Source organism: Panicum virgatum, chromosome 2K (genome assembly GCF_016808335.1).
Source record: "Panicum virgatum strain AP13 chromosome 2K, P.virgatum_v5, whole genome shotgun sequence".
In the NCBI taxonomy this organism is placed as follows: domain Eukaryota; kingdom Viridiplantae; phylum Streptophyta; class Magnoliopsida; order Poales; family Poaceae; genus Panicum; species Panicum virgatum.
Genome location: NC_053137.1, coordinates 44357002 through 44382780, shown reverse-complemented (window position 1 = coordinate 44382780; position 25779 = coordinate 44357002). Strand labels below are relative to the sequence as shown.

The window sequence follows — 25779 nt, the reverse complement described above, 5'->3', positions numbered from 1 at the left end:
TTTGATTTTGTCCGCATAGAATAATGCTATGAAACCTGCAGTCGCAAGAAAATGCTGCAAACATTCCTTCCCACTACTGTCGATGCAGAAAATCTGGATTATATTAGCAAACCCGGCGTAGCTCACGGATCACGGATCGAGCTAGCATAGCTGAAATCCTTGCATATTGTATATACATGCATGATCCTTCTAATAATGTTGGATCACAATCCAAATCACATGCACCGTTAAGTAGCCTCTTCCAGTTTGGCATCATTAGGCTTCTAACAATAAATTAAAGATGATCAACAAAACGAAGAGCATCATGCATGCATGCATGCATGCATGCATGCAGTGTGTTAGACCCGAGCGAGACTTGCACGGAAGGACAACCACCATCACCTATCTAATCCAACCCCCGGAAGGCATTAATTAATTAATTAATTAATTAATTAATTAATTAATTACTTAATTATGTACTGTTGAATGTTGAATAGCTGGCAAGCCAGTCTCAGTGGGAGTTTCATGAATATAGATATCTAGACTTGGAACTAGATAACCGTGACAGATAAGTTTCATGGTGATGAAACTCTCCTCACATTCTATAAAACTTCATCCTTCTCTCTTTGTCATATCGGCAAAATTGATGATATTTAATGTCACATGAAACTCCTGTTGAGACTGACCTAATTACCCTAGCTAGCTTCTTCCATCATACTCCTTCAGCCTTCAGGTGCTGATTAGTAATTACCACAGCAAGTTGCTGATCGCAAGTAAACAGGCTTATTGTTAATCATTCATTCCCCTCGCAGAATAAACCCCTGCCAATAATCTCCCCCGGTCACTCGTCACTGATGCGATGGCGGCGTCCGATTGGGCCAGGCGAGGCCTGCCTGACCGCTGCACAGTGGCTCGGGGGACACGGCGGCGGCTGCCGGCCTTTGATAAACCCCGCGACGGAGCCGTCCGGCACAAGCAGCGAGCGAGGTTCATCGTCCCCGGCCAGCTCCTGCGGCGGTCAGATTACGAGATCTCGTTAGATTGCGGCTGGCGTCAGAATATTCTCTCCCCCAGCTTCTAGTAGTAGCAGTAGCAGTGTAGCACACAACAACAGTGGCGGATGCACGTTGGGAGACAAGGGGGGCTGAAACAATAGAAATGTTGATTTGTGTGAAGATTTAATAGTGATTTGGGACTCTTACTACAGTGTTTTACATGTAATTAGGGGAACTTAGGGGGGGCTTGAGCCCCCCTAGCCCCCCTCCTGTATCCGCCCCTGCACAACAAGAATGTGGGTTAACATTTGTTGAAGGGGAAGGCGTTTTCCGGGATGGAGACAGCTCTACCAAACTACGAGCTACCGACGCAGACGCCGTCTCGCAACTTGCATTGCGGCCGCGTCGGCATGCATGCGTGTTTGATGTAGGCAGGCATCGTTCACTGAGCCAGGCAGAAGGAACTAGGAAGATCCTTTGAATATTTACAAATACCAGACAGTGGGAAAAGGAATTATTGGAATTTAGTAGCAGATATATAGTACCTAAAAGTCGGTACATAGTTATAGGTTGATAATTTATTTTTAGCGCAAGTTGATACTTTTGTATGGTCTGGAGAATCTCATCTCAAAATAAAAACACTAGCTAGGTGGAAAGGAACTGAAGTGTCCTTTCTCCTCTGAAGCAAGGAAAATCTGATGCATCTTCTCTAATATTAATTCGAAGAGTAAAATGCACCGTAGGTGCATCAACTTGTAAGAGGGTATCACTTAGGTTCATTAATTTTGAAATTGCATTTTTCAGTCCATAAATTTGTAATTTGTGTCACTTAGGTCCGTAAACTCTTAAAGTCCGTTCTTAAGTCCATAAACTTATAATTTGTGTCACATAGATCCATACCTCTCCACCTAACCTTCATGCACTTGATATCGCACCAATATGAATCTACATGGTGCCCGCACGTTGCTGGAGTTTCGCCAGAAGGGTGAAATTTGAGCCCCAGATCAAGTGCATAAGGAGAGGAGAGAGGAGGGATGCAAGACTTATTTTGAAGATTATTGATATATATTAGGATTCAAAGAGGGGCTAGCGGACTGTCATTGGTGAATTCCTGAGCTTAGATCTAGACATGACCTCGTTATATGATTAGAGAGGAGGGGGTAATGTCTGGGAAAAGACGGAGAAGATCACAAAGGGACTCAACAGTATGTGTATCATGGTAGAGAATATTATGTCCTCCATGGCACGGGTAATCGGATATGATGGCGCCATGTGTTGTAAAAAAAAGCTCATGACGATGTCCTCCATGGCACGGGTAATCGGATATGATGGTGCCATGTGTTGTAAAAAAAAGCTCATGACGATGTTAGAATTAGGTCAACCAGAGTAGTGGTTATCATGAGGGGTTGAAAGACATTCATGGACACTGATATCGGGGCAACCTTTGTGGACATGTCTATTGCCACATAACTACTTATGGATGAAGTTCATGGATCTAAAAATGCACTTTTGAAGTTTATGGATCTAAGTGATACAAATTAGTTTATGGATCCAAAAATGCACTTTCAAAGTTTATGGATTTATATTTTCAAAGTTTATAGATATAAGTGTTACAATTGATGGACTTAAAAATACACTTTTAGAGTTTTTGGACATAAATGACACACCCTTTGGTGAACCCCTGGTGCATTTTACTCTTTTTCGAAACAACAAGAAAGTATAATTCAATAAGTTTCCACGGAGCATTCACAGGTATTAAAAATTTGAGGCGAATTATATGTGAACTTTCAAACATTAGGCTTGTCGGCGTTCCGAATCACCGGCTAGTAAACTTGTACGCATGTCACGGGCTCGGATGGTAATGCAAGAATGAGACACAAGGATTTATACTGGTTCGGGCTGAATGTCCCTACGTCCAATTCGAATTCTCGTGCTCTTGCACTCAAATTTGTAGTAGGGGTTACAAACGGGCGAGAGAGGGAACGAGGCTCCCAAGTCTCTGGATTGCGTGTGTGTGTGCGTGTGTGTGTCTCGAGTCGGGTGGAGTGAGTTCGAATCTCTTCTACGGGTATAGGTCTGCTTCTCCCTTTTATAGTCCAAGGGAGAGAGGCTTACATCGAGAGAGGAGGGAAAGAGAAGCATAAAAGAGGGGTCGGGCGCCTCCCGACCGCTGGCTACCAACTACGGAGTACGATGGGTCCCGCTAGCCCTTGCTCGATGGCGACAAGAGGATGTCTGCTCCCATCCTCGGCACTGTGCTAGTCGTGGCGGGATGGGAGCGCGGGATTCGTGCTGCTGCTGACATCGTCAACTGTAGGGCATGACGGTCTGTCACGTCTCGACGTGGCACTCGTCACTGCGTTCTCTGTTGATGACGTCCGGCGGGGTGGTTGGGCCACGTCTCCGTCTGAGGAGACGTGTTGACCCATCGCCCACTACAATCCGTACGGGGCGTGGAACGATCATTTCCCCATTTCTCAGGGCCATGTGCGTGGACCCCTTTGACCGGGGTGACCCACCTTTCCCTGGAGTTTCGCGGCCCACGGGTGTGAGGCGAAGCCCTCTCATGTGAGTCAAGCGAGGCGAGGTCCTTGGTCAAGTCTTGGGCCACTTTTGGCTTGCCGAGCCACCCCGGGCCGTCGTCCATGGGCTAACACTTGCTGCCCTCAGGGTCTTGTCAGGGGCCAAGATATGTGGGTTAGGGCTGAACGGGCAGTTTAAGGTACCCGTCACTTTTATCCTCACCAAGGCTTCACCCCGTGTCTGGATACAACATGCAGTTATGAATGCAGACAAATTCCTGTGTCAGTTTCTTAACTGCCGCCAGTTACGCGCCAAATTTTTATTGAAGAGTTAACGGGCTTCTGAAAAGGGAGAGAAGGCGATAAACACGCATCAGTCGTCCCAGTTTCAGCCCAATGAGTTGGAGTGTACGAATCTGGCCCGTTAAATCGGCCCTATAAGGCCTTTTACAATAAGGCCCTTCTCCGTCCCGGCCAGATATCTTCGTGGTCCTCGCGTCATCGTCGTCGTCGACTCGCCGTCGTCTCTGAGCCAGTCTTACTTGGAAGTAGGGTTTTGGTCTCTCCAATCCAATCCGATCCACCTCGCGGCCGCCGATGGGGAAGGACTCGAAGGCGAAGGACGCGAAGGGCAAGGGCAAGGCCGCATCCTCCGGCGGCGACGACGCCGGCGGCAAGGGGGGCAAGGGCAAGGGAGGCAAGTCCGCAGATGGCCTCGGCACCTGCACCTATGTCAAAGGTACCGCGTGCTGTTTTTGCAGTATTGGGTGAAAGCTCGCTGAATTTGGGTGAGATCTTGCGGTTGTGGGGGTTCCCCAGGTTTTGGAGTGGATATGGGCCGTCCGTAACTGATTGCGATTCCCTCTAGGATATGTTGTGAAATTGAGTTGCAATTATTCTTACTAGTAATGCCATTTATTCATGTTTAGTTTTTCAAAGATTTCTGTTAGGATAGTTGACTTGTTGTGTGTGTTGTCCCGCATCTGCAGCTAGGCACGTATTGTGTGAGAAGCAGGGGAAAATCAATGAGGCTTATAAGAAGTTGCAGGATGGATGGCTGGACAATGGGGACAAGGTTCCTCCTGCTGAGTTCGCTAAGGTAAAGGGCCGATTGATGATCACTTTCTATACAGCTTAGCTAAAACTTACTTAGGTTTGCTCAAAAGAAAAGGGTAGTGAGGAATCTTGCACATTGATACCAATAAAACTTCGTAGTTTTTTATATCTATTTTTTTTTGTGAAATTTCAAGTCTGTATTTTGGGCCTTGAGGGGAATTAATTGTGTGTGGATCAATGATATTCAGGACCCTTGTTATTTACATGTTATATTTGCAGTATGCATCTTTGTTGTCTTGTATTCTTTTCTGCGACTATGAATGAACTCTTGATGTTTTTTATTAGTTGCACTTTGTTAAGACTTAAGACCCTTACTGTCTTAAGTCCCTTTGTCTCATGACAAGCACAGATGAATAGATGATGTATATGAACAGTTATTTAAAGACGGGGCAGCGTTGCTGACATCTAGATGATGCATGCAGATCTATTGATACTTCATAGGTTTGGGTGTTTTTTCTAGGCCAAAATTTTTTTTGGTAGTGTCAGTCTTAAAACCGATACTTGACTGAGCCAGTTTTGGACTGTGAATTAATTAAATCTTCGACAAGCTATGTTTATAATTTACTTTCAATGCCCAAAATGCAGAAAGCTCTATCATTTAGTTTGTAGCAAGTTGAAGTCATCCCAGCTAATATATCTATTTGAGTTGCATCTTACTACTGGAACTAGGAATCTCAGTTTTTTCATATCCACTAATTGCAATTTGCTCAGGTTCTGAACCTTGGGAACCTGTATAAAATACAAATTGGTGTCAGGGTTCATAGCTCCAGTTAGAAATTTGAGTCTGCAAACAGTTAAGCCCTAGAAAATAGTTAGTAGTGGCGAATGTTTCTTATATGAAGTTTGATGGAACTTTATATAAACGGTTCAGTAGATTTTCTGGTTAGGACATACTTGTAGGCTGTAGCTGCTATTTAGTGGGGTCTGTTCGACATCAACTTCATGTTATCAACCTGATATGTCACCGGACTTAAATCCGAGTTCATTGTTCTGCCATGTACAATCTGGTTAGCTGTTGTCTGGGATGGTGTTCTGCCATGTACAATGTGGCAAACTATTTTGTCTTAATAGTTTCTTGTAAATTCAGTACCATTACACACTAAAACTACAATGTGCCACATTCTTCGTGCTGCAGGTAGCCCAGGAGTTTTCTGAATGCCCATCAGGGAAGAAAGGTGGAGATCTTGGCTGGTTCCCACGTGGCAAGATGGCTGGCCCTTTCCAGGAGGTTGCGTTCAACACACCTGTGGGAGCTGTTAACGCACCGTTCAAGTCCACGTATGCCTTTACCATTTTTTTTCTTTCATTATTGGTCAACTGAATATCCTAGCAGCAGCGCGCAATGCATAAGTCCTGCCCCGTTCCTTTGGACTTAACAATTAGGTTCATATGCTGCTGATCCATGAATATGGGGGAAACACCAATACGCTCTACAAATCTCTATGTTCCTGAAGACACTTTCTCACATCCCACATTTTATCTGGTACTCATTACGACACTCTCTGTTCTGGTGCAGGCACGGATACCACTTTATCCTCTGTGAAGGAAGAAAGAACTGATCTGGAAGCATGCTCGGGATTGGGGAGACCTCATCAAGCAATATGAGACGCAATGCAAACACCTCCTCTTCTCTGTTGGCTTAATAAGCGCTGGACATGTGTATTTTGTGTTTGGCTATTGGCATGCTAAGGAATTGCCAAAACAAAAGAAAGTGTGCTTTGCTGTAACTAGCTATGATGCTGATATGCCATATCTATCAGTATTGGTTAAAAGCTCTGTTCTAGCATTTCTGTGCCATTTACTTCCGCCGTCCCTAAATAAGTGTCGCCTGGGCGACACTTATTTAAGGATAGAGGGAGTATGTTTTAACGACCAGGGGCGCCACGCCTCTTCATTTCTGAGCGATATGGTTATGTTCTGAGCGATATGTTGTTCAATCTAGGTGTGCATATCACTTATGAACAGATGATGCATGAGCTACCGTTTGAGCCGGATTAGAGGTCTGCACTGTCCTGTTATTCAATGCACGGAATTTGATTCGATCTTTATTGTGTTCCAATTTGAACTCAATTATGCAAACTTCCAGTGCAATCTCTGGCAAATACATTAGAAGTTGAAAACCCAGCTGTTAAAACTCTGATTAGTTCTGACAGGAATTCAGCTGTTCAAACCCAGCTGTTCAAAAGAAGTTCTACTACTATTGTGGATAATTGAATCGACCTATAACATCATCCATTGGCCATTGCCATTGCTAGTGGATTTCTGGGAGGCCTTCTGCCGCTGGTCGCCGCTGCCGAAAATCATTGGGCACATCCTGCGGGCCAGGGAGGCTGCGCTAGCATATCCACTCCACTCCCGCCAGGACTAACGAAACCAACGGTCGTGGTCGTCCAAATCCATCTATCCCCTTCGCCGCAGCCTGCCCCGCGCTCCCCGGCCGTGCGCCACCACGACCATGGCCGCGCTCCAATCCCAGCACCACCACCTCCTCCTGCCGCGTCACCGTCTGCTCTCCCTCCGACCACCTCCTCCTCGCCTCCGCGTGCTGTCGAGGTCCCACCGCCTGCTTCCCCGCGCGCGCGCGGTCAGCGCGGCGGCAGCGTCGACCGCCGCGCTGGAGGACTTCCGGCGGTGGCTTTCCTCCCACGGCGCGGTCGAGGGGAAGGCCTCCCCGGCCGCCGTGCCGGAGGGCCTCGGCCTCGTGGCGGCGCGGGACCTGCCGCGCGGGGAGGTCGTCGCGGAGGTGCCCAAGAAGCTCTGGATGGACGCGGACGCCGTCGCGGCCTCCGACATAGGCCGCGCGTGCGGCGGCGGCGGGGAGCTCCGGCCGTGGGTCGCCGTCGCGCTGCTGCTCCTCCGGGAGGTCGCGCGCGGGGCGGACTCGCCGTGGGCGCCCTACCTCGCCATCCTCCCGCGCCAGACCGACTCCACCATCTTCTGGTGAGTGAGCTGCGCTGGTAGCCCTCCGTGTGTTTGCTGAAATGGTTCTTCCGCGCCGTTCTTATGCTTTCGAATGGTGCTTCGTGCCTCCAGTGCAGGTCAGAAGAAGAGCTCCTAGAGATACAAGGTGTGTGTGCAATGCAAAAATCCATGCATTTTTTTAAGACCAGAATCCATGCGTTTTCTTCTGTAATTTCCAGCAGCTCTGGTGGATTCGTTGCTTGCTGTATCAACTCCGTGCTTCTGTCACTTGCAGGAACACAATTACTGAGCACAACAATGGGTGTCAAAGACTATGTGCAGAGTGAATTTGAAAGCGTTGAAGCTGAGATCATAAATGCAAACAAGGACCTCTTCCCCGGTACCATAACATTTGATGATTTCCTATGGGCATTTGGAATACTCAGGTCCAGGGTATTTCCAGAGCTCCGTGGAGATAAGCTTGCTCTCATACCGTTTGCTGATCTGGTAAGTTCTCAAAATGGAAGCATATCAGCATTTTTCTAGTTTACGTCCAGCAGTCCGCGAACCTACTTACTTTTGCAACGGACATTCCTGACTTCCTGTAATTTCTTTGATTAAATTACCATGTCAAAAGATCGAACAACTTCAGTTTGACGGTGCTTTTTGGAAAATTGGGACTGCATTCTTTTATAATTGTTTCACCACCTTGCCAAATCAGGTTAATCACAGTGCTGATATTACCTCAGAAGGGTCCAGTTGGGAGATCAAAGGAAAGGGCCTTTTTGGTAGGGAAGTCATGTTCTCTTTGCGAACACCAGTGGACGTTAAATCTGGAAAACAGGTACAGATGTACTATTTTTCTGCAGTAGGTGTGGTGTTTATGTGGCTTTCAGAATTTATAGACAAAATTGGATGTTTCAGGTGAAAATGCTAAAGAAATGCAATTTATAACTGAGCTTTGCATTGACAGATATATATTCAGTACGACCTGAACAAGAGTAATGCTGAACTGGCACTTGACTATGGATTCATCGAATCAAATCCATCAAGGGACTCATATACTGTGACCCTGGAGATATCTGAATCTGATCCATTTTACGGAGACAAGCTTGACATTGCAGAGTTAAACGGGCTGGGGGAGAGTGCCTATTTCGATATCGTCCTCAATGAACCCCTTCCGCCTCAAATGATTACTTACCTGCGATTACTTTGCATTGGCGGAACAGATGCATTTCTCTTGGAAGCACTCTTCAGGAATTCAGTTTGGGGCCACCTTGAACAGCCAGTCAGTCCTGACAATGAGGAATCAATATGCAAGGTCATGCGAGATGCTTGCAAATCTGCCCTTGGTGCCTATCACACCACAATACAAGAGGTTTGCCTCTTAACTTGGTATTGCTGTTCCTTTCCTTCTTATTTATTCTATCTCATAATCAATCTTATGAAGCTGCGTGGAATATTCAGGATGAAGAACTATTGGAAACGGAAAATTTGCAGCCAAGACTTAAAATCGCGATTGGAGTAAGGGCCGGCGAAAAGAAAGTACTGCAGCAGATTGATGATATTTTCAAACAGAGGGAGGAGGAATTGGATGGCCTAGAGTACTACCAGGAAAGAAGACTCAAGGATCTTGGTTTAGTCGGTGACAATGGTGAAATTATTTTTTGGGAGACCTAGAGATTTTTTTTGTTACTCTTATCTGTCCAATAGCGCTACTGCAAGAAATGCATTCTGATACTGTCAAGAATTGCATGGTAAAATGGTCTGTGTACTTCTGTGACATAATCAGCAAACAGATTGAGAAAAATTGAATCATCATCAGCATTCGAAAGAATACGTGATCATCAATCATGGTCATATATTCACCTAACTACAAAGTGGACGTCTTCTCTCAAGAGGCGCGGCGAGACATGCCGAGCGATCCCCCTCGCCCTCGCCGCGCGGCCCTCCTCCCGCTCAACCTGCCCCCGCACATCCCGTACTCCCGCGCGCTGCAGCAGCGCCTCTACCTCATCGCGCAGCACCTCAGCCGCCGCCGCGCGAGCTCCCCTTCCGCCGCCCGCCGCGGCCTCGACCAGCTCCACGCGCAGCTCCTCCTCAACGGCTTCACCCACAAGCGCTTCCTCCTCGCGAAGCTCCTCTCCCTCGCCGGCGCCGACCTCCCCCGGGCCGAGTCCCTCTTCCTCTCCGCCTCGCCGGCGCCGCACAGCCCCGCGTCCCCGACCCTCGCCAACCTCCTCCTCCGCGCCGCCGCCGGGTCGGGCGCCGCGCCGTCGGCCCTGCTCGCGCTCTTCTCCCGCCTCGTGGGCCGCCACGGGCTCCGCCCCAATGCCTTCTCCTTCTCCACCCTCCTCGCGGCGCTCGCCTCCGCGGGCGCCGGGGCGCTCCCCCACGGCCGCGCCCTCCACGCGCACGCCCTCGCGCGCGGCGCGCTCGCCCCGTCCGGGCATGTGATGACCAGCCTCGTGGACGCGTACGCGTCGGCCCGCCAGCTTGGGGACGCCCGGAAGGTGTTCGACGAAATGCCGTGCAAGTCGGTGCCCGCTTGGAACTGCATGCTCGCCGCGTACGTGCTGTGCGGCGAGCTGGACGCCGCGCTGCGGTTCTTTGGCCATGAGATGCCTTGTCGGGACGCGGTGGCATGGACGACGGTGATTGGTGGGTGCGCAAACTCTGGGAGGGCCGCGGAGGCTGTTGAGCTGTTCATGGGAATGAGGAAGGCACGGGTCAAGGATGATGCGGTGACCATGGTTGCTTTGTTGACAGCGTGTGCAGAGCTGGGTGACCTGGAGCTTGGGCGGTGGGTGCATGCACGCGTGGACTGGGAAGGAAGGCAGCGGAGGACAGTGTTGCTGGACAATGCTCTCATCCATATGTATGTGAAGTGTGGCGCAGTGGAGGACGCGCTCCACTTGTTTCTGATGATGCCAAAGCGGAGTACCATTTCGTGGACAACTATGATCTCAGGTCTTGCAATGCATGGTCGTGCCCAGGAGGCATTGGATTTGTTCCACAGAATGCAGGAGCGTCCTGATGGTGCAACTCTGCTCGCAGTTCTGCGGGCGTGCAGTTACGCAGGGAGGATTGATGATGGGCAGCGGTACTTTGAGAGCATGGAAAGAGTTTATGGTATTACTCCAGAGATACAGCACTATGGATGCATGGTTGACATGTTCTGTCGCTGGAGACAATTGCACGAAGCACTTGAGCTTGTGGAAAAAATGGCATTCCAGTCAAATGAGGGTGCATGGGGTGCAATACTGAGCGGATGCAGAAGGGAGGGTAATCTTGAGCTTGCAGCCAAAGCGACCGATAGATTAGTTGAACTGCAGCCAGAACGAGCAGCTGGGCACCTTGTGCTTCTATCCAACATGTATGCTGGCATCGGACAGTGGGAGCAGGCTCGGATGGCGAGGGAAAGAGTGGCCACACTGAATGCACAGAAGCCTGCTGGAAGAAGCTGGGTGAATCAGAATGAGTCCAGCATGGTCGTAGCATAAACCCAATTGATTGATCAGTGACTCACAACCTTAGTCACGCACTAAGCCACTGTACTCGAACAAGCAAAGCAATTAGTTGATCATCAGGTGTTAAGTCAACATTATCATCACAGCAGTGTATGAGGCTTGCAGTGGAAAATTTTCAGGTATAGATGGCCAAATGGATTGTCTGCAACAATCTTCACCACCTTCAGGTCAGCTTGTGATACTAATGCACCACTGTTGTTCCTTTCCAGGTTAACACATCATCCATTGCTTTACATTTTTTTGTAGCACTTACATGGTAAAATTGGTAGAAACAGTTATAGCTAAATATATTGTAACTCCAACTAGAAATCTCTTGTTTCATGTTTATTCTGTGGTGAAAACTCCCTACCATAGCTCACCTCATTGTCACAATAATGATGAAAAATCAATGCAAAATCCTAGCAGAAATACATACATAAGCTAACCTAGACACCTATCTACCCTTACCTACAACTCTTTTATGAGAGGTAAAAAAGAAAAACAGTATCCAACATCAACCTGATAAAACTTCAATCTCCTCTCCTATATAGACATATGGTATTTACTGTTTTAATTGTCGACAAGTTGCTACCGGATGCACTCCAACTTCCGGATAACACTGAAATCAACTACTCGTTGATATCAGCAGGAACGTTTGCAGTGTCATTCCAGAAGCTTGTTGCATGTGCCGATGCCAATTGCGGCGGCAAGATGCCATGCAGCGTGGATATAGGGAGTGTCTGGGAAGCAATCATCAGCAATGAACAATGCACCTCCCAGCAGAGATGACATCTTGTGCAGGTTATGTGCCATCCTGAGGTCTGGTTCAATTGATGCCCTTCGTGCAAAGGAAACCTGACATTTAGGAATCGTTAGATTTACATACAAATTGTTCTGTTGTTTATTGAAGAGTTCTCTTTAATCTAGAAATGATACGCTGGATAATTTGAATTACTTGCCTCCATCAATCCAGTGTGGACAGCTGAAATCATCAATGGCTGAAACGGCAGGAGCAACGCTGATGCTGCCATTAGTAATCTTGGGTTCTCATTCCTAAGTGCTCTTGATAGACACTGCATGAAACACATAGTTGCCATCATGTCATGATATGCACATCCCGACAGTCTTATCAATGATAGTTATCCTTAGTGCAAAGGATGTGTTCACTTACCAGTGTGGTGGTAGCGATCATAGTGTAGTCGGCCCACCGCAGAAACTTTCGGATTTCTCCTATGGAAGAATGGTACAAGCTCGAGGCTATTCCTACCCCGACCAGCGAATTCGCATAAATAGCAGTGTTCAAGTTCTTCCTGCAGCATCATTTCACAGCCTATTAGTAGAGTGCTTATAGCCTAATACTCTGCTGCCAGCAAACAAAGCAGAATGCGTCTTTTGCTTTAGGATCAGGAAGTGCCTTGCCTTGGAGTCTGCAGTCCAAGCACTATGAAGGGCAGAGAGGTGACAACGTTCGCAATAGTTTCGCCAGCATGCTTGTCACCTGCTCAAAACAGAACGTTTTATTTAGTGGAAGGTAGATCGATATTGCCATATTGGATTAGCAGTTGCCAAGTTTTTTGTACTGATGGAAGTTGCCGTACATGTAATACTGCAGTGGATGGGCTTCAAGCAAGAAGGCCTGTGCTGCCATAGTCTTCTGCAGTTACAAAAGAAGAAGAAGACATGAGCCAGCTGTTACCGCTCATAAAAAAAAGGCATGAGCCGTGGATGTTTTGAGTTCATTGCTGCAAATATTTTGCTCACCGGATCAGCAGCCTTTGTTGTGTTCTACCACCCTTCTGGAGTGACTCCACACTTAGAGCGGTGGTTCGTGGAGCTTCGTCCTCACTTATTTGTGCCGACTGTGGCGACGAGCGCCAAAGCTGTACTCCGTAGAGGCCATCAAAGACGGCAGAACGGTTTCTACCATTATTCAGGGTTCCCATCTGTGTTATCATGTATATATAGTCGTGCTTTCCCGTTTATTAGCAGGTATGTTGAACGGAGCAATCGATATGTATTACGCCCTTTGCCCTGCAGATAAGATGCAGTTGATTACCACCAACTTTGAACAACACTCATGAAGAATTTCGAAGGTTGCTACACAAGATAAACTTTCATCTCTCTCAAAAAAAATTATAGCCATTGATAAACCAACTGTCCTTTGATAAACAAGTTGTCATAAGCCAAGCTGGGTGCTGTGTGTGCTAGCTGTCCATGTCAGGAGCATGAAATGAATGTAAAATGACAATGTTTGCCCCTAATTATTTTTCATATTTGGCACTAACTGAGTTTTACATACATATGTACTTTCCAAATAGTGTAGGATGACTTGCTTTTTAGACAAAATTTGAATTCTAAAATGACTTGTTTTTTTTTTGGGACGTAGGGAGAAGTGCTATGGTAGGATTGTAGGAGGCGCACCGTGAGACCGCAGGCGCTAGGCCGTTAGCTACGGCGAGAGTGCCGCGGGACGTGAACGGCCTGCGCCGTGCCGCCGTTGCGTGGTCTCCGCCCGCACCTCGCCGTCGGTCGTCGCTGGCTGCCCGCACGGCCGGCGAGGAGGTCGATAAATAGGCATTCGCGTGGTGCCGGGAGGGGGGGAGTGGTGGTGGGTTGGAAACTTCGAATTCTACGGCGTCGCGCCGCGCCGCGAGACGCCGAGAAAATGGGAGCGCAGGATGCCGATTCCGAGGGGATCTTCCCTCGCTCGCGCGCGCACCAGCGGGGGCAGCCTCTCTCGTGCCGCCCGAATATTCCCGCCCGTTCGCGCGCCGCCGCCGGCGGGGCGGTGCCGGGAGGCCCCATGGGCCGATAGCGCGACAGGCTATCTTGGTCGGCCCATCAAAGTGACGGGCCGAAATGTTGAAACCAGAAGAAGGCTGAACTCAATAATAGGCCAGACTCCAGGGAATCCTGCCTGGATAAAAAGTGAATGAATCCTCTAAAAGTGAAGAACCTGTTTGACTGTTTCCAGTGAAAGCAAAGGCTGTGCAACGGAGTCCTTTCAAAAAAAAAAAAAGGATGTGCAACGGAGTGGCAACGTTGTGCCTGCAGACCGGCAAACCTGGAGGTGTCAGGTCACGCTCGCCCACGGCCGGCAGCGCCTCCCATCGGTAATTGTCGCGCCGGCAGAGCTGCAGCAGCCTCTGCTCTGCTCCTCGCGAGATGCATCTCCTGACCGCAAGCTGCACGCCCGCCCCGGGCTCGCTTGACATGTCAACTCGACACCAAAAAGTTGCTTGCTCTTCCTATGCTTGCAGTAAACTTTGTACCTCGACGGCTCGCCCTCATCACGCCTTCTTACTCCGCCCAGGTCCGTCAGCGTCTCAGGCAGCGATGAGTTTTCAGTCCGCATGAGGCGCCTTTGCCAGAGATCACCTCAGGGGTCAGGGGATTTCGGATTCGCTGTGCAGATCAGGGTAATCTCGGGATTTGGTTTTGTAGCAGCGCAGCTCATTAGCACCAGCAGGGCGCACAAGTTACATCCGGTGACGGGCAGGCAGCCCCCGTCCACTGGATCCACATCCGACGGCGCCGGCGCGCTGCATTCCTCGCCGCCGGACGACCGAACAATCCAACTGCTGCCTTTATCCGGAATCCGGATAAGGCGCCACCGGCCACGCCGCAGGCCCGCAGCGCCGCGCATACCTGCCGCCCACAAGGGAAACCTCGCCGCGGCCGCCGATCCATGGACACCGCCGCCGCCGCCTCATGGCGCGTCCTCGCCCCGGCCTCCTCGCCGCCGCGCGTCCTGCAGGTGCCCAAACGGAAGGCGACCTTCGCGGCGTCGCCGCGGCGCGCGGCCAGGTCCAGGCTCCTCTGCCTCCTCCGCGGCAAGGTTCCACTGGCAAGCAGCCGCTGCTTGCGTTTTCCCACCCATTTCTCAGCTTGAATTGCATTCGTGCCGCCTGGTCCGGGCTAGCTACTGATCGACCCCTTGTTTGTTTCGTTCGTGTGCGCGTAGCCTGCGCCGCCGGCCACGGAGAACTCGCCGCTGCAGAGGCTGGCGGCGGCGCTGCAGTGGGGCGCCGTCTGGGCAGCCGTACGTGCGAGAGCCTCGCTCGATCTGACACCGTACCCCCCTCCTGCGGGGGGGCTTTTGCTCGGATGCGAGCCGTAGAACCGAAACGTGACGCTGCGAATGCTGCAGGTTGAGGCGCCGGCGGCGCTGGCGGTGACCGGGGAGGAGGACATCGACCTCCTGGGGATCCTGCCGCCGATCGCCGCGTTCGCCTTCGTCTACTTCCTCGTCTGCCCTGTGCGTGAACCTGCTGCTCCTTACTCGCAGATCAAAAGCTCCTAGTTTGGTTGCGAATTAAGCGAGTTCGTTTCGTTTTCGAGGATGATCGTCGCTCATCAGTAGCGTTTGTGCGTTTTGAATTGGGTGCTGTTATTGTTCGTGCAGCCGCTGATCATGAACTGGATGAGGACGAGGTGGTACAAGCGCAAGTTCGCGGAGACGTACCTGCAGTTCATGTTCACCTACCTCTTCTACCCCGCGTGAGTGCACTGTATATTTGCTCTGTGTCGGAAGTGGTTCCTCTATATCAGATTCGAATCAATTGATGAAAGTAATATCTCTTAGATAAAGCTTCTAGAATCTAGTCATGGTATTGTATTAAGGTAATTCATTCTAAAATATGCATATTTTTTGTGGCATATAATCTGTTTAGGGATTGGAGCACTAGCAACATAGGAGTATTCTGTTTATTGGTACTAGTATACAGGGCCTGTTTGGCAGGGCTCCGGCTCTTTCAAAAACAGCTCCGGCTCCGGCTCCTCAGATGGAGCGGCTTCTCTGGTGGAGTTGGAGCCGTTTTAGAAAATGTTTGGCAAAACAGCTTCACTTGTTAGATTGATGTGTAAGCCGCGTGAAGCCACGATTTCGTGGCTTCACCTTGCCCGTGTAAGCCGCCGATGGCTTCAGGACCGACTTTACACGTGAAGCCGGTTACAAAACAAACGTTTGGGAGGGTTTCACCTGGAGCCGCCCGTGAAGCCGCTCCAGAAGCCCTCCCAAAGCCCTCCCAAACGGGCCATAGTGTGGCGCCTTCCTACTCCAACTGTTTCACTGCGACAAAACAAACATATGTTCCAATTCTTTTGGGACCAATAGAAAGCAAACATCCCGTATTTAGCCACAGACATCCAAAGTGTTTATTTTTTGGGTTACTACCAAAATGAGTCTGCTAGTCTGGAATTAAGAACGTAGTGGGTCTGAACCTAACTAACCTATTGGCTCTAGCCGCAAAGACAAGCAAGGGAGGAACTTCTGTTTCAGGTGCTCCATCCCATCAGTTACTGTCAGACAGCCGAACCAGTGAACACTCATAGAAAAATTCACATTTTGTTTTCCTTTTCGTTGTCTTGCCTGGCAATCTACATTTCTATTACAAACTAAATTCAGCTTTTTAAAAAAAAAACTAAATTCAGTTACATACAGCCAAAAGGGAGGAAAGATAGACTAGCTTCAGCTCCATGTTTTTTTAACGGGCTATACATGATTCGTACTTACAGGTTGATGTTCTGGGCGCCATTCGTCAACTACAGGAAGTTCCCGAGGGACCCAACCATGAAGTACCCTTGGTCCACGCCCAAGGAGGGCACGCCGTTGTTCAAGGACAGATACCCGCCTATAGACTCCTAGACACAATACTTGCACTCGTATAGGCTCGTCACGGCACGCAGCAAGACATTTCTTTACCTGAATGTGTGAAAAAAAAACAATATCACAATTCATTACTAGTACTAGTACATGGGAATGGGACTCTGTAGACTCGACTCTCGAGTCATTGCAGTTGCATATAAAGGGGAAGGACCGTGCTTTTTTTTCTCTCTCTTGTGCAGTACTAGTACACACAGGCGTCGAAGCATACTTTGTGCTTGAGAAAAGATTAGGCCCAACGGTGAGTAACGGGCTATGTTTATTGGTGAATAGACCCTACGGAATGTACTGCTCACCTGAGGCTCATGATCTTCTTGAGCTTTCCACTCCTGGTCACGGGAACGTGCTGAATTATATTAGTACATGTTGTACCTCATCTAGGAGTATATTCTAGACACTGTCTCTACTGAATTTATTATCAAGATTATCTGCCTTAGTTAAGACCAATCTCAGTGGAGATTTTATGGAGGGTTTCATGACATTAAATACCATCAATTTTGCTGACATTGCAAGAAGAGAGAAGGATAGAGTTTCATGGGATGTGAGGAGAGTTTCATCATCATGAAACCCATCTTGCACGGTTACCTAGTTCTCAATCTAGGTATCTATGTCCATAAAATTCCCACTGAGACTAGTCTTATACTACTTTAGAATGCAGGAGCTTGCTAATCTAGACAAACGGTTGGAGTGTAAACCATCAAAATTTCTTTATCAAATAATATTGCGGTTGTATATTTTTCTAAAAGAATCGAACTGCTACAAGTTTTAGTCAAAGTATAATAGATTTATCTGAAGTAGCACCTTACATGACTCTTTGTTACGGGTCAGATTAGCAAGCTCCTGTATGCATTATACAGTTCTTCATTTGTGTGTTCTAAATTATTAGTCATTTTGGCTATTTTAGGTATATGAATTTTTTTTACGGGTAGATATATATAGATTTTACTATGGACATAGACATAAACATATATATAAATGTATAGAAAAAAAATATCCACCTAGAAAAATTAAAAAAGACTAATAATAATTTGAGATGGAGGAATAGATCTTTAGCGTACTAGTATAATGGATGGGCGCCGGGGCTACCTACGGGCATTATAATTTCGTAACATGCGCGTAGCGCTGCTGGTGCACAGCTCAAGTAAACAATCGATGCCACCGGTGCGTACGTGATTCTTTTTCCTCTGATGCCCCCGCCCCGCTCTCTCTTTTGGCCGAGAAAAGGCGAGCACGCTTTCTAGGAAATCCTGTTCCGTCGGGGAGGGGAGGAGCAAGGGGGTGAAAGCCGCCGCGTCATAATGGCGTGGCGATGATCTCAAGCGCACGCGGGGCCCCCCGGCCGGCGCGCTCGAGACGAGACGACACACGAGAGACAGGGAGAGGGCTCCGCTCGATGGCGTGCACTGTACGCCACGATGCGATCCACCATCCATCCCGTCAGGTCCCGTCCGTCTCACCGCCCACACTCAAAAATCGCAGACGCTCTTCACCGAAAACCTCCCACACCAGTGTGGAGGAAAACGGCGTGTAAACCGATCAAACCAATGGCGGTTTTGGGCGAGCGCTTGGGCTCTGTCACTAGCATTTGCTGCTCACCGCCCCCAAATGTGAGCACGAGTCGAGTCTCGAGGGTTAAAAAAACCGGCCGGAACCGGTCCGGTAACCGCGGTTACCGGTCTAACCGGTCCGGACCGGTTCCGGTTCCGGCCGGTTTCAAACCGGCCCAAATTCAAATTTTAAATTTGAATTTCAAAATATGGAAAAATCCCAAAAAATTCTTAAAAATATTTCAAGTTGCGACGAATCTAATGGTGTCAAATTTTTTCAAATATTCGTTCATTTAGTATACTTTGCGAGCATTTGAAGTTAAACAAAAAAAACATGCATACAAAAGTATACAAATACAATGTAAAAGTAGTACAAAAGAGAGTTGGAGGGTTCATTTAGGCTAAAACATATTATACAAACATTCATTTAGTATACTTTGCGGGCATTTGAATTTAAACTAAAAAAGAAAAAAATTTGAATTTAACCTAAACCGACCGGTTACCGGTCAAACCGGACCGGTAAACCGGTCTAACCGGCCGGTTAGATGTTCGAAACCGGTATAACTATGGGTTTTGAATTCAAATTTGAGTTTGGCCGGTTTTTACCGGTAACCGGTCCGGTAAACCGGAACCGGTGGCCGGCGGTTCGGTCCCGGCGGTCGGTAAAAAAATCCCTGGTCTCGACGGCGCGGCTTATTCCGGCCAGGTCCGAGCACGAGGAAAAAGCTCGACAGCGTCACGGGCCAGTGTTTCGATCGCCTGACTGACAAGATGCGGTACGCCACGCGTTCGAGTTCGGACAAAAAGAAGAGCAAAAGTCGCCAGCAGGAGAAGGACCAACAACATTACGCGCGCGCACAGCAGCCCAACTTTCTGCCCCGACCCGGCCGCCTTTCGCGAGCGCCATCTTCTCTTTTTTTTCCCCTTTCTTTCCAAGGCAAGCTCTCTCTCCATCCATCGGGCACCGAGCCTAACCAGCCAGCCAGCCAACGGAGCCGGCCTCGGCCTCGGCCTCGGCCACGCATCGCGTCCCGGCGGTTGGCGATATTCCTCAGGGAGCGTGCGTGCGTGCCCTGCCGCGGCAGTCGCGGACGCGACGGGGGCGGCAGCCCGCAGCGGCAGTGTCAGCCCGCGGGACACAACACAATCATCCGGTCGCGCCTCGGGCCGCGCGCGCGCGCAGCACGGCTCGCCCGGGCACGCCACGAGGGGGAAAGGGAGGGCGCGATGCGCGCGGCCGGGGAGGGAGGGCGGCGGCGTCCGGCGTGGGCTGCTCGGCCCTGCCAAAAGGAAAGGCCGCGCGCGGGCGGACACAATCACGCGCGCACGCAGCAGCCCGCGCCGCGGCGGGCGCGATCACCCACCCGGCAGGGCGGCAGGGCGAGACGTGCGCCTTTTGCTGCTGCTCCCGCGGCCAACCGGCGGCTCGGCTGGCTCGCTCGCGGCGCGCCTAGGCAGGGGGCCTCTCTCTGCCTGCGTGGCCTAGCCGATGGGCTAGGAGGAGGGCGCTCGCGGTGGGCGCGCAGCGGCGCCGCGCTGTTCCCCGCGGCGGCGGCACGCCGGAGCGGGGGCCGCCTTTTTCCATTGACTGCTCCGCAGCGCTGGTCGGCTTTATGCGCGGCGAGGGGCGCAGTGGTGGGGTTGGGCTGCCTCTGGGTCGGGTCCACGGCCGCCGCGCGGATCCGTCACGCCCGGAGGTTTCAAACTGCCCCCCTCAATTGTCAAATCGCAGGCTCGGTGGTGGCTCGGCTTCCGCTTCCGAACCTGACAAGGCAGCTGCTCCATCCAGCAGCCTGCGACCTCAGGGCGAGTTTTTGGCCTTGTTTGGTCAAGGGTGTTTGGTCTTTGACTACAAATCAGAGGTATTAAATGAGATTTAATTATAAAAAACTTTCATAATTATCGTCTCGAAAAATTACACTCATCCATAAAAAATTTCACAAATAAACTTCGTTTAGTACTCTATGCATGCATTTGTTTTTTTGCGAGAAAAGTTTCAGGGTGGGAATCAAACGTGGCCAAACTCATTTTGCTGCTGCTGATCGAGCCGCGCGGTGCCGTTAAACCAACCAATTTAGTTATAGCAAAAAGGAGTATAATTTAGTTTAGATGATAACGGCTTTTCTTAATGTACTGATAGCAGCTAGGAGTGGCGGAGGGTTTTAAGATTCGGCCTAGATAATCTAAAAATTGAATTTTAATCTTATACAATTTGAAGCTAAAAATATATAATATTATACCATCTTAATAGCAACTCATCGAAAGAAGTGTACAGATAGGAAAACAATTTTTAGCAGATGACTTACACATTAGAAAGCATTGTAAAAATATTACTATTCTACAAGTACTATATTGTTGTCTTTTGAACTTTGAGGCTTATTTAGTTGCGATGGTAAATTTTTTGAAATGAAATCTTTTCATATTTTAAGTATTAAATATAGACTAATCACAAAACTAATTACCTTACTCGTCTGTAAATTACGAAATGAATTTATTAAGACTAATTAATCTATCATTAGCACATGGTTACTGTAGCAATTTAGTGTCTAATCATCGTCTAATTAGGCTCATTAGATTCTTCTCGTAATTTACAAGCAAACTATGCAATTAGTTTTTATTTCATCTAGATTTAATACTCCATGCATGTAAGATTCTCATTCAATGTGATAGTTTTGGAACTTTGGATTTTGCAACTAAACAAGGCCTTGATGTTTATATATAACTTATGCCTCGTTTAGTTGCGAAATGTAAATTTTTTGAAATGAAATCTTTTCACGTATGAAGGACTAAATATAGACTAATCACAAAAATAATTACAGAATTCCTCTGTAAACTACGACATGAATTTAATGATCCTAATTAATCTATCATTAGCGCATGGTTACTGTAGCAATTTAGTGTCTAACCATAGTCTAATTAGGCCAGTTTCAGTGGGAGTTTCATGGGCACAGTTATCTAGATGAGAACTAGGTAACTGTGTCAGATGAGTTTCATGGTGATAAAACTCTCCTCGCATTCCATGAAATTTCATCCTTCTTTTTTTTTGTCATGTCAGCAAATGTGATGGTATTTAATGTCATGAAACTCTCCATTAAACTCCATTGAGATTGGCCTTAGACTTATTAGATTCGTCTCGTAATTTACAAGCAAACTATGCAATTAGTTATTTATATCGTCTAGATTTATTAATACTATATTCACGTAAGATTCCCATTCGATATGATAGATTTGAAATTTTAAATTTTACAACTAAACAAGGCCTTATAAGATAAGGCACAAAGAGCCTAGCGAGCACATTAAGGGGGATGGCTTTCTCTTAAATTGCCACCACATGACATGAACAGTACACCGTTGCATCGTCATGGTAGCCAAGATTTACCGTTCATGTCTAGCTCCTTATTAGTACTCTCTTCCATATCAAAGTTTTATTCACACTGAACTTTCAGGAGCAGAATATCCAAAGCTACGACTACGAGAGCATGAAAGAAACCTCGAAGAACACTTTTTTTTTATTTCCTGGACCACAACACTTTTTTTCCAAGAAAGAAAATTTCCAAAAACACCGGATCTTGCACCTCATGTACTATTGCTAGTCCTACATGCCATAGGCAGCAATCGTGACAACTGAACTCTAGTCCCTACATCCCTGTTCCATTCAAAGCATATACTCCTACCACCATAGTACCATGAAACATCTACTTGGAAAAAAAATCTTTAGAAGACCGGAGGCCGGGGCCCCCTGACTAGTGTAGTGCCGTACACGAGCCCCTGGCTGGGTGGTGGCTCGCTTCTTCGCATGCCGTCTCGGCCACTACCGTGCCGCGGCCGCCAGAAGGGCTCGATAAAATGCCACCCCCCACAAAGCCGTCGCCGTGCGCGGTGGCCACGAGCACCCGGCTTAAAAAGCGACGCCGGCCCATTTGATCGAGAGCGAGCGAGCGAGGGAGAGCAACCGGAACCGGAAGGCACCATCGCCAGTACACCACCACCAACCACACAGAGCCAAGAAGAACTCCAAGATCGCCTTGCCAGTAGCAACATCTAGCGCCCAGGCTCAATCCATGATGTGGGATGGAGGCGTCGAGCACGGCAGCCAGGAGGCGGCGCACCAGCTGCTCCCGTGGCTCGGCGCGGCGCCGTTCGCCGAGCCGGCCGTGGCGGGGTTCGGCGCCATGGGGGCCTACGGCGCCTGCGACGGCGGCGTGGGCGTCGCCGGCGGGCTCGGGCTCGGGCACGGCGGAGTGTTCGGGTTCGGCTTCGACGCGGTGCATCATCATCATCAGCAGCAGCAGCAGCGCGCGGCGGAGGGGAGCGGCAAGCAGGCGGTGGTGTCCGGGCTGCTGGGGAGCCTGCAGGCGGAGCTGGGGCGGATGACGGCGCGCGAGATGACGGACGCCAAGGCGCTGGCGGCGTCGCGGAGCCACAGCGAGGCCGAGCGCCGGCGCCGGCAGCGGATCAACGGCCACTTCGCCAGGCTCCGCAGCCTCCTCCCCAACACCACTAAGGTGATCAATCGTCGGATCATTATTCACGCCGAGCTTTTAATCGCCAAGAGCACCATATACGCGTCCCCATGATCTAATAAACTTAATAAAAATGACATCAAAGCAATAACTCGAGACCTCGGGGGTCGTCGTCATTATGGATGACGCGATCGAAGCACCAGATTGACTAAGAACGAAGTGGGTAGATCCGTAATGGAACAGTTACGGACAATACATGATCCTAGCTAGCTACTGTGTGGCGATATCACACACTGCAAGAACACAGCGAGATAAGAACCATGGCTGCTGATTGGCTAGATCGAATGGAGGAGGAGGGGAAACTACTAGCTAGTAGTAGCTTTGTGGTGATGAGAACTACTATATGGCTACACCTATTTTGACAGATTAGGTCTTTTACTAGAAAGGTGGATAAAGCTTAGTTTGAATCAATTTGACTTGCGCGTAGAGCTTATATCTAGCTTTGAGAAAAGCTGTAGTTTGCATCATTACATGAAGCTGCTTCCAATAAGAGGATCTACTTTGCTAGGCTTAAGGTTTCTTTTTGTCACCTAACGATGGCATGCATGAGCTGAACTAATTGTATAGATTCTATAATTTTCATTCCAGGGATATATAGGATCAAAAGTACATATATGTAGCACCAGTATAGTAGTACTATATATACATATATTATTCATATATGTCCACATATATATAATTGATAAGATAAACGTTAGTGTTAACTATAACTAAAGTGTTGTCCTCGCAAAAAAAAATGAAGTGGTTGCTATTAGTGGGCTAGTGGCAGTAGCCCGGGCAAGAAGCGGCACGCGCGCCACATGAGCGGCGTTGCCGAACACCTGACACGGCAGGATCGATCTGATCGAGGAGTCATGCAGCACCAGCAGAAATCTTTCACACGCCGAAGCCGCTGTGTCTTCCTGTGCTTGGGCAACAGGCCATGGGAGATCGATCGGCTTCAGCAAACCCCGGCGCGACATGGCATGAATGCGCTGTGTCAGAGCAGGTATATACTACATAGCATGCATGACCGTACGACACGCGGCCACCAACACTACCTCCTACAAGCGCCTGCCTAGTGTAAAAAGCTCCAGATAAAAGCAGATGAGAATGCAGAGGGGGGAAAAAGCTGCACCGCAATTCTTGCAAGCCCTTTTTTTTTCCTCCACGCTCACACACTCGGGCCCTGTTTGGATGAAAATAGCACAAGTAGCACAAAATTTTGACCAATAATTAGAGGTACTAAATAAAGGTAATTTACAAAACTAACTCCACAGCGCTGTACTACTTCGCGAGACGAACCTAATGAGGTTTTTGACCGCACGATTCGAGAATGGTTACTGTAGCATCACTGTAGCCAATCATCGATTAATTACTATCATTAGATTCGTCGTGAAAAGTTACACCCATCCGTGAAAAGGTTTTGCAAATAAACTTCGTTTAGTACTCCATGCATTGAAGATTCTTTTTTCGGGAATTGTGTGCTAGTAGTACTAGAGCTAAACCAAACAGGGCCTCGATGATTCTACTAGTGTGAGTGCGCCACCCTATTCCAAGGTCTAACTACTCGAGACTAATCATCATGCTGCTTCATTCTGATCTTCTTGTGAGATGTCAATGCTCATACTGTCGTCGCTGCTCGTTGTTAATCCGCTCCACTCTGGTGTGATTGTATGTGCTGCTTGTTGCCGCGCGCGCGCGTGCGTGCAGACGGACAAGGCGTCGCTGCTGGCCGAGGTGCTGGACCACGTCAAGGAGCTGAAGCGGCAGACCTCGGCGATGATGGTGGCCGCGGCCGCCGCCGTCGCGGGCGGCGGCGGCGACGACGAAGGCGACGCCGGGCCGGCGCAGATGCTGCCTACGGAGGCCGACGAGCTGGCCGTGGACGCGGCGGCCGACAGGGCCGGGCGGCTCGTGGTGCGCGCGTCGCTCTGCTGCGAGGACCGCCCGGACCTCATCCCGGACATCGTCCGGGCGCTCGCCGCGCTCCGGATGCGCGCGCGCCGGGCCGAGATCACCACGCTGGGCGGCCGCGTCCGGAGCGTGCTCCTCATCACCGCGGACGAGGGAGCGGAAGATGATCATCAGGGCTACGACGAAGACGAGGACGACGACGGGCGCTGCCCGAACGGCGGCCACGGGCGCGCGGCGTCGCACCGGAGGCACGAGTGCATCGCGTCGGTGCAGGAGGCCCTGCGCGGCGTGATGGACCGCCGGACGGCGAGCAGCGACACGTCGTCCTCCGGCGGTGGCGGCGGGAGCATCAAGAGGCAGCGCGTGAACTACGGCGTGCAGGAGCAGTGCGTGTAGTCTAGCTTCTTGTGCTAGCTTGCTTCGTTCATCATGCTGTTTGTTATGCTTTTGCATGGATGCACGCATGGGAATGCAGAGTTATTTAGCATAGCTAGTGGTACCAGTTTAGCAGTCGTTTCAAGCTTTGTTGCTGTGGTTTAATTTCTTTAGGGTATAATGGTGGCGTGGGTGCATCAGTGCATGCCTCTGCAAGCATGATGGGAAAGGGAGGTTCAGGAGGGAGCGTTTTATGTATCCCTTTGTATGTTCATGTATGTAACCATGCTCTCATGGTACCTGATTACTGAATTGGCATGTCCTGGGGAAAAGGTGATATGGGTGTACAAATGCACAATCTCTCTTCGGTCGGGTATAATGCAAGGTGGAATTGGTGGTACACGTTTTTTTCCCCTTTTGATTTGAAGTATTCTTGGTTCCGTAGCATTTTCTTGCTGTCAAATCCCTGTTATTTTTGGGTTACTTACACTTTGCATGTTTGAGTGTAAATTGCATCATATTTTGTTTGATGCTCACGGATTTCGCTTGATTCAGAAACAGTGAAATCTTTAACAAGTACAAGTAAACAAAATGTTGACGATGTAAAATTCTTGCCTGGTTTCAGATATGCATGATATAATAAGCTTGTGAATTACACTAGTTTAGGTGTAAGTACGCATGTCATTTCCAAGCAATATTTCTGGATTTGGCATGTGAATTTCCATCTAGTGTAATTTTGTTTTGATAGAGA

General features: G+C 49.1%; 5 protein-coding genes across 7 annotated transcripts; 4 read left to right on the top strand and 1 right to left on the bottom strand.

The window, feature by feature from the left end:
* Positions 1-3960: 3960 nt before the first annotated feature.
* LOC120679261 (peptidyl-prolyl cis-trans isomerase NIMA-interacting 4-like) lies at positions 3961-6398 on the top strand. The gene is made up of 4 exons (XM_039960810.1): positions 3961-4235; positions 4486-4595; positions 5748-5890; positions 6129-6398. The coding sequence occupies exons 1-4, from the start codon at positions 4094-4096 to the stop codon at positions 6169-6171; spliced, it is 438 nt and encodes a 145-aa protein (XP_039816744.1). The 5' UTR covers positions 3961-4093; the 3' UTR covers positions 6172-6398.
* Positions 6399-6919: 521 nt separating this feature from the next.
* On the top strand, positions 6920-11990 carry LOC120679235 (fructose-bisphosphate aldolase-lysine N-methyltransferase, chloroplastic-like). Of its 3 annotated transcripts, none has more exons than XM_039960792.1 (6): positions 6920-7552; positions 7651-7679; positions 7809-8020; positions 8235-8357; positions 8487-8891; positions 8981-9350. In XM_039960792.1, the coding sequence occupies exons 1-6, from the start codon at positions 7068-7070 to the stop codon at positions 9191-9193; spliced, it is 1467 nt and encodes a 488-aa protein (XP_039816726.1). In that variant the 5' UTR covers positions 6920-7067; the 3' UTR covers positions 9194-9350. The 3 variants fall into 3 exon arrangements, with proteins under 3 accessions (XP_039816726.1, XP_039816730.1, XP_039816716.1); XM_039960796.1 differs by having other exon boundaries at positions 6973-7552; positions 8964-9350; XM_039960782.1 differs by having other exon boundaries at positions 6979-7552; positions 7646-7679; positions 8981-11990.
* Positions 11334-13607, bottom strand: LOC120679253. Its single transcript, XM_039960803.1, has 7 exons — positions 13444-13607; positions 12784-13053; positions 12621-12676; positions 12442-12520; positions 12194-12332; positions 11982-12095; positions 11334-11877 (listed from the first exon to the last, which is right to left on the bottom strand). Exons 2-7 carry the CDS (start codon positions 12975-12977, stop codon positions 11686-11688), a joined length of 774 nt encoding a protein of 257 aa, XP_039816737.1. The 5' UTR covers positions 12978-13053; positions 13444-13607; the 3' UTR covers positions 11334-11685.
* Positions 13608-14621: 1014 nt separating this feature from the next.
* On the top strand, positions 14622-17063 carry LOC120679229 (NAD(P)H-quinone oxidoreductase subunit L, chloroplastic-like). The gene is made up of 5 exons (XM_039960772.1): positions 14622-14860; positions 14987-15064; positions 15173-15280; positions 15428-15522; positions 16540-17063. The coding sequence occupies exons 1-5, from the start codon at positions 14711-14713 to the stop codon at positions 16667-16669; spliced, it is 561 nt and encodes a 186-aa protein (XP_039816706.1). The 5' UTR covers positions 14622-14710; the 3' UTR covers positions 16670-17063.
* A 5013-nt stretch (positions 17064-22076) lies between these two features.
* LOC120679219 (transcription factor bHLH30-like) lies at positions 22077-25430 on the top strand. Its single transcript, XM_039960762.1, has 2 exons — positions 22077-22739; positions 24450-25430. Exons 1-2 carry the CDS (start codon positions 22296-22298, stop codon positions 25047-25049), a joined length of 1044 nt encoding a protein of 347 aa, XP_039816696.1. The 5' UTR covers positions 22077-22295; the 3' UTR covers positions 25050-25430.
* Positions 25431-25779: the final 349 nt, after the last annotated feature.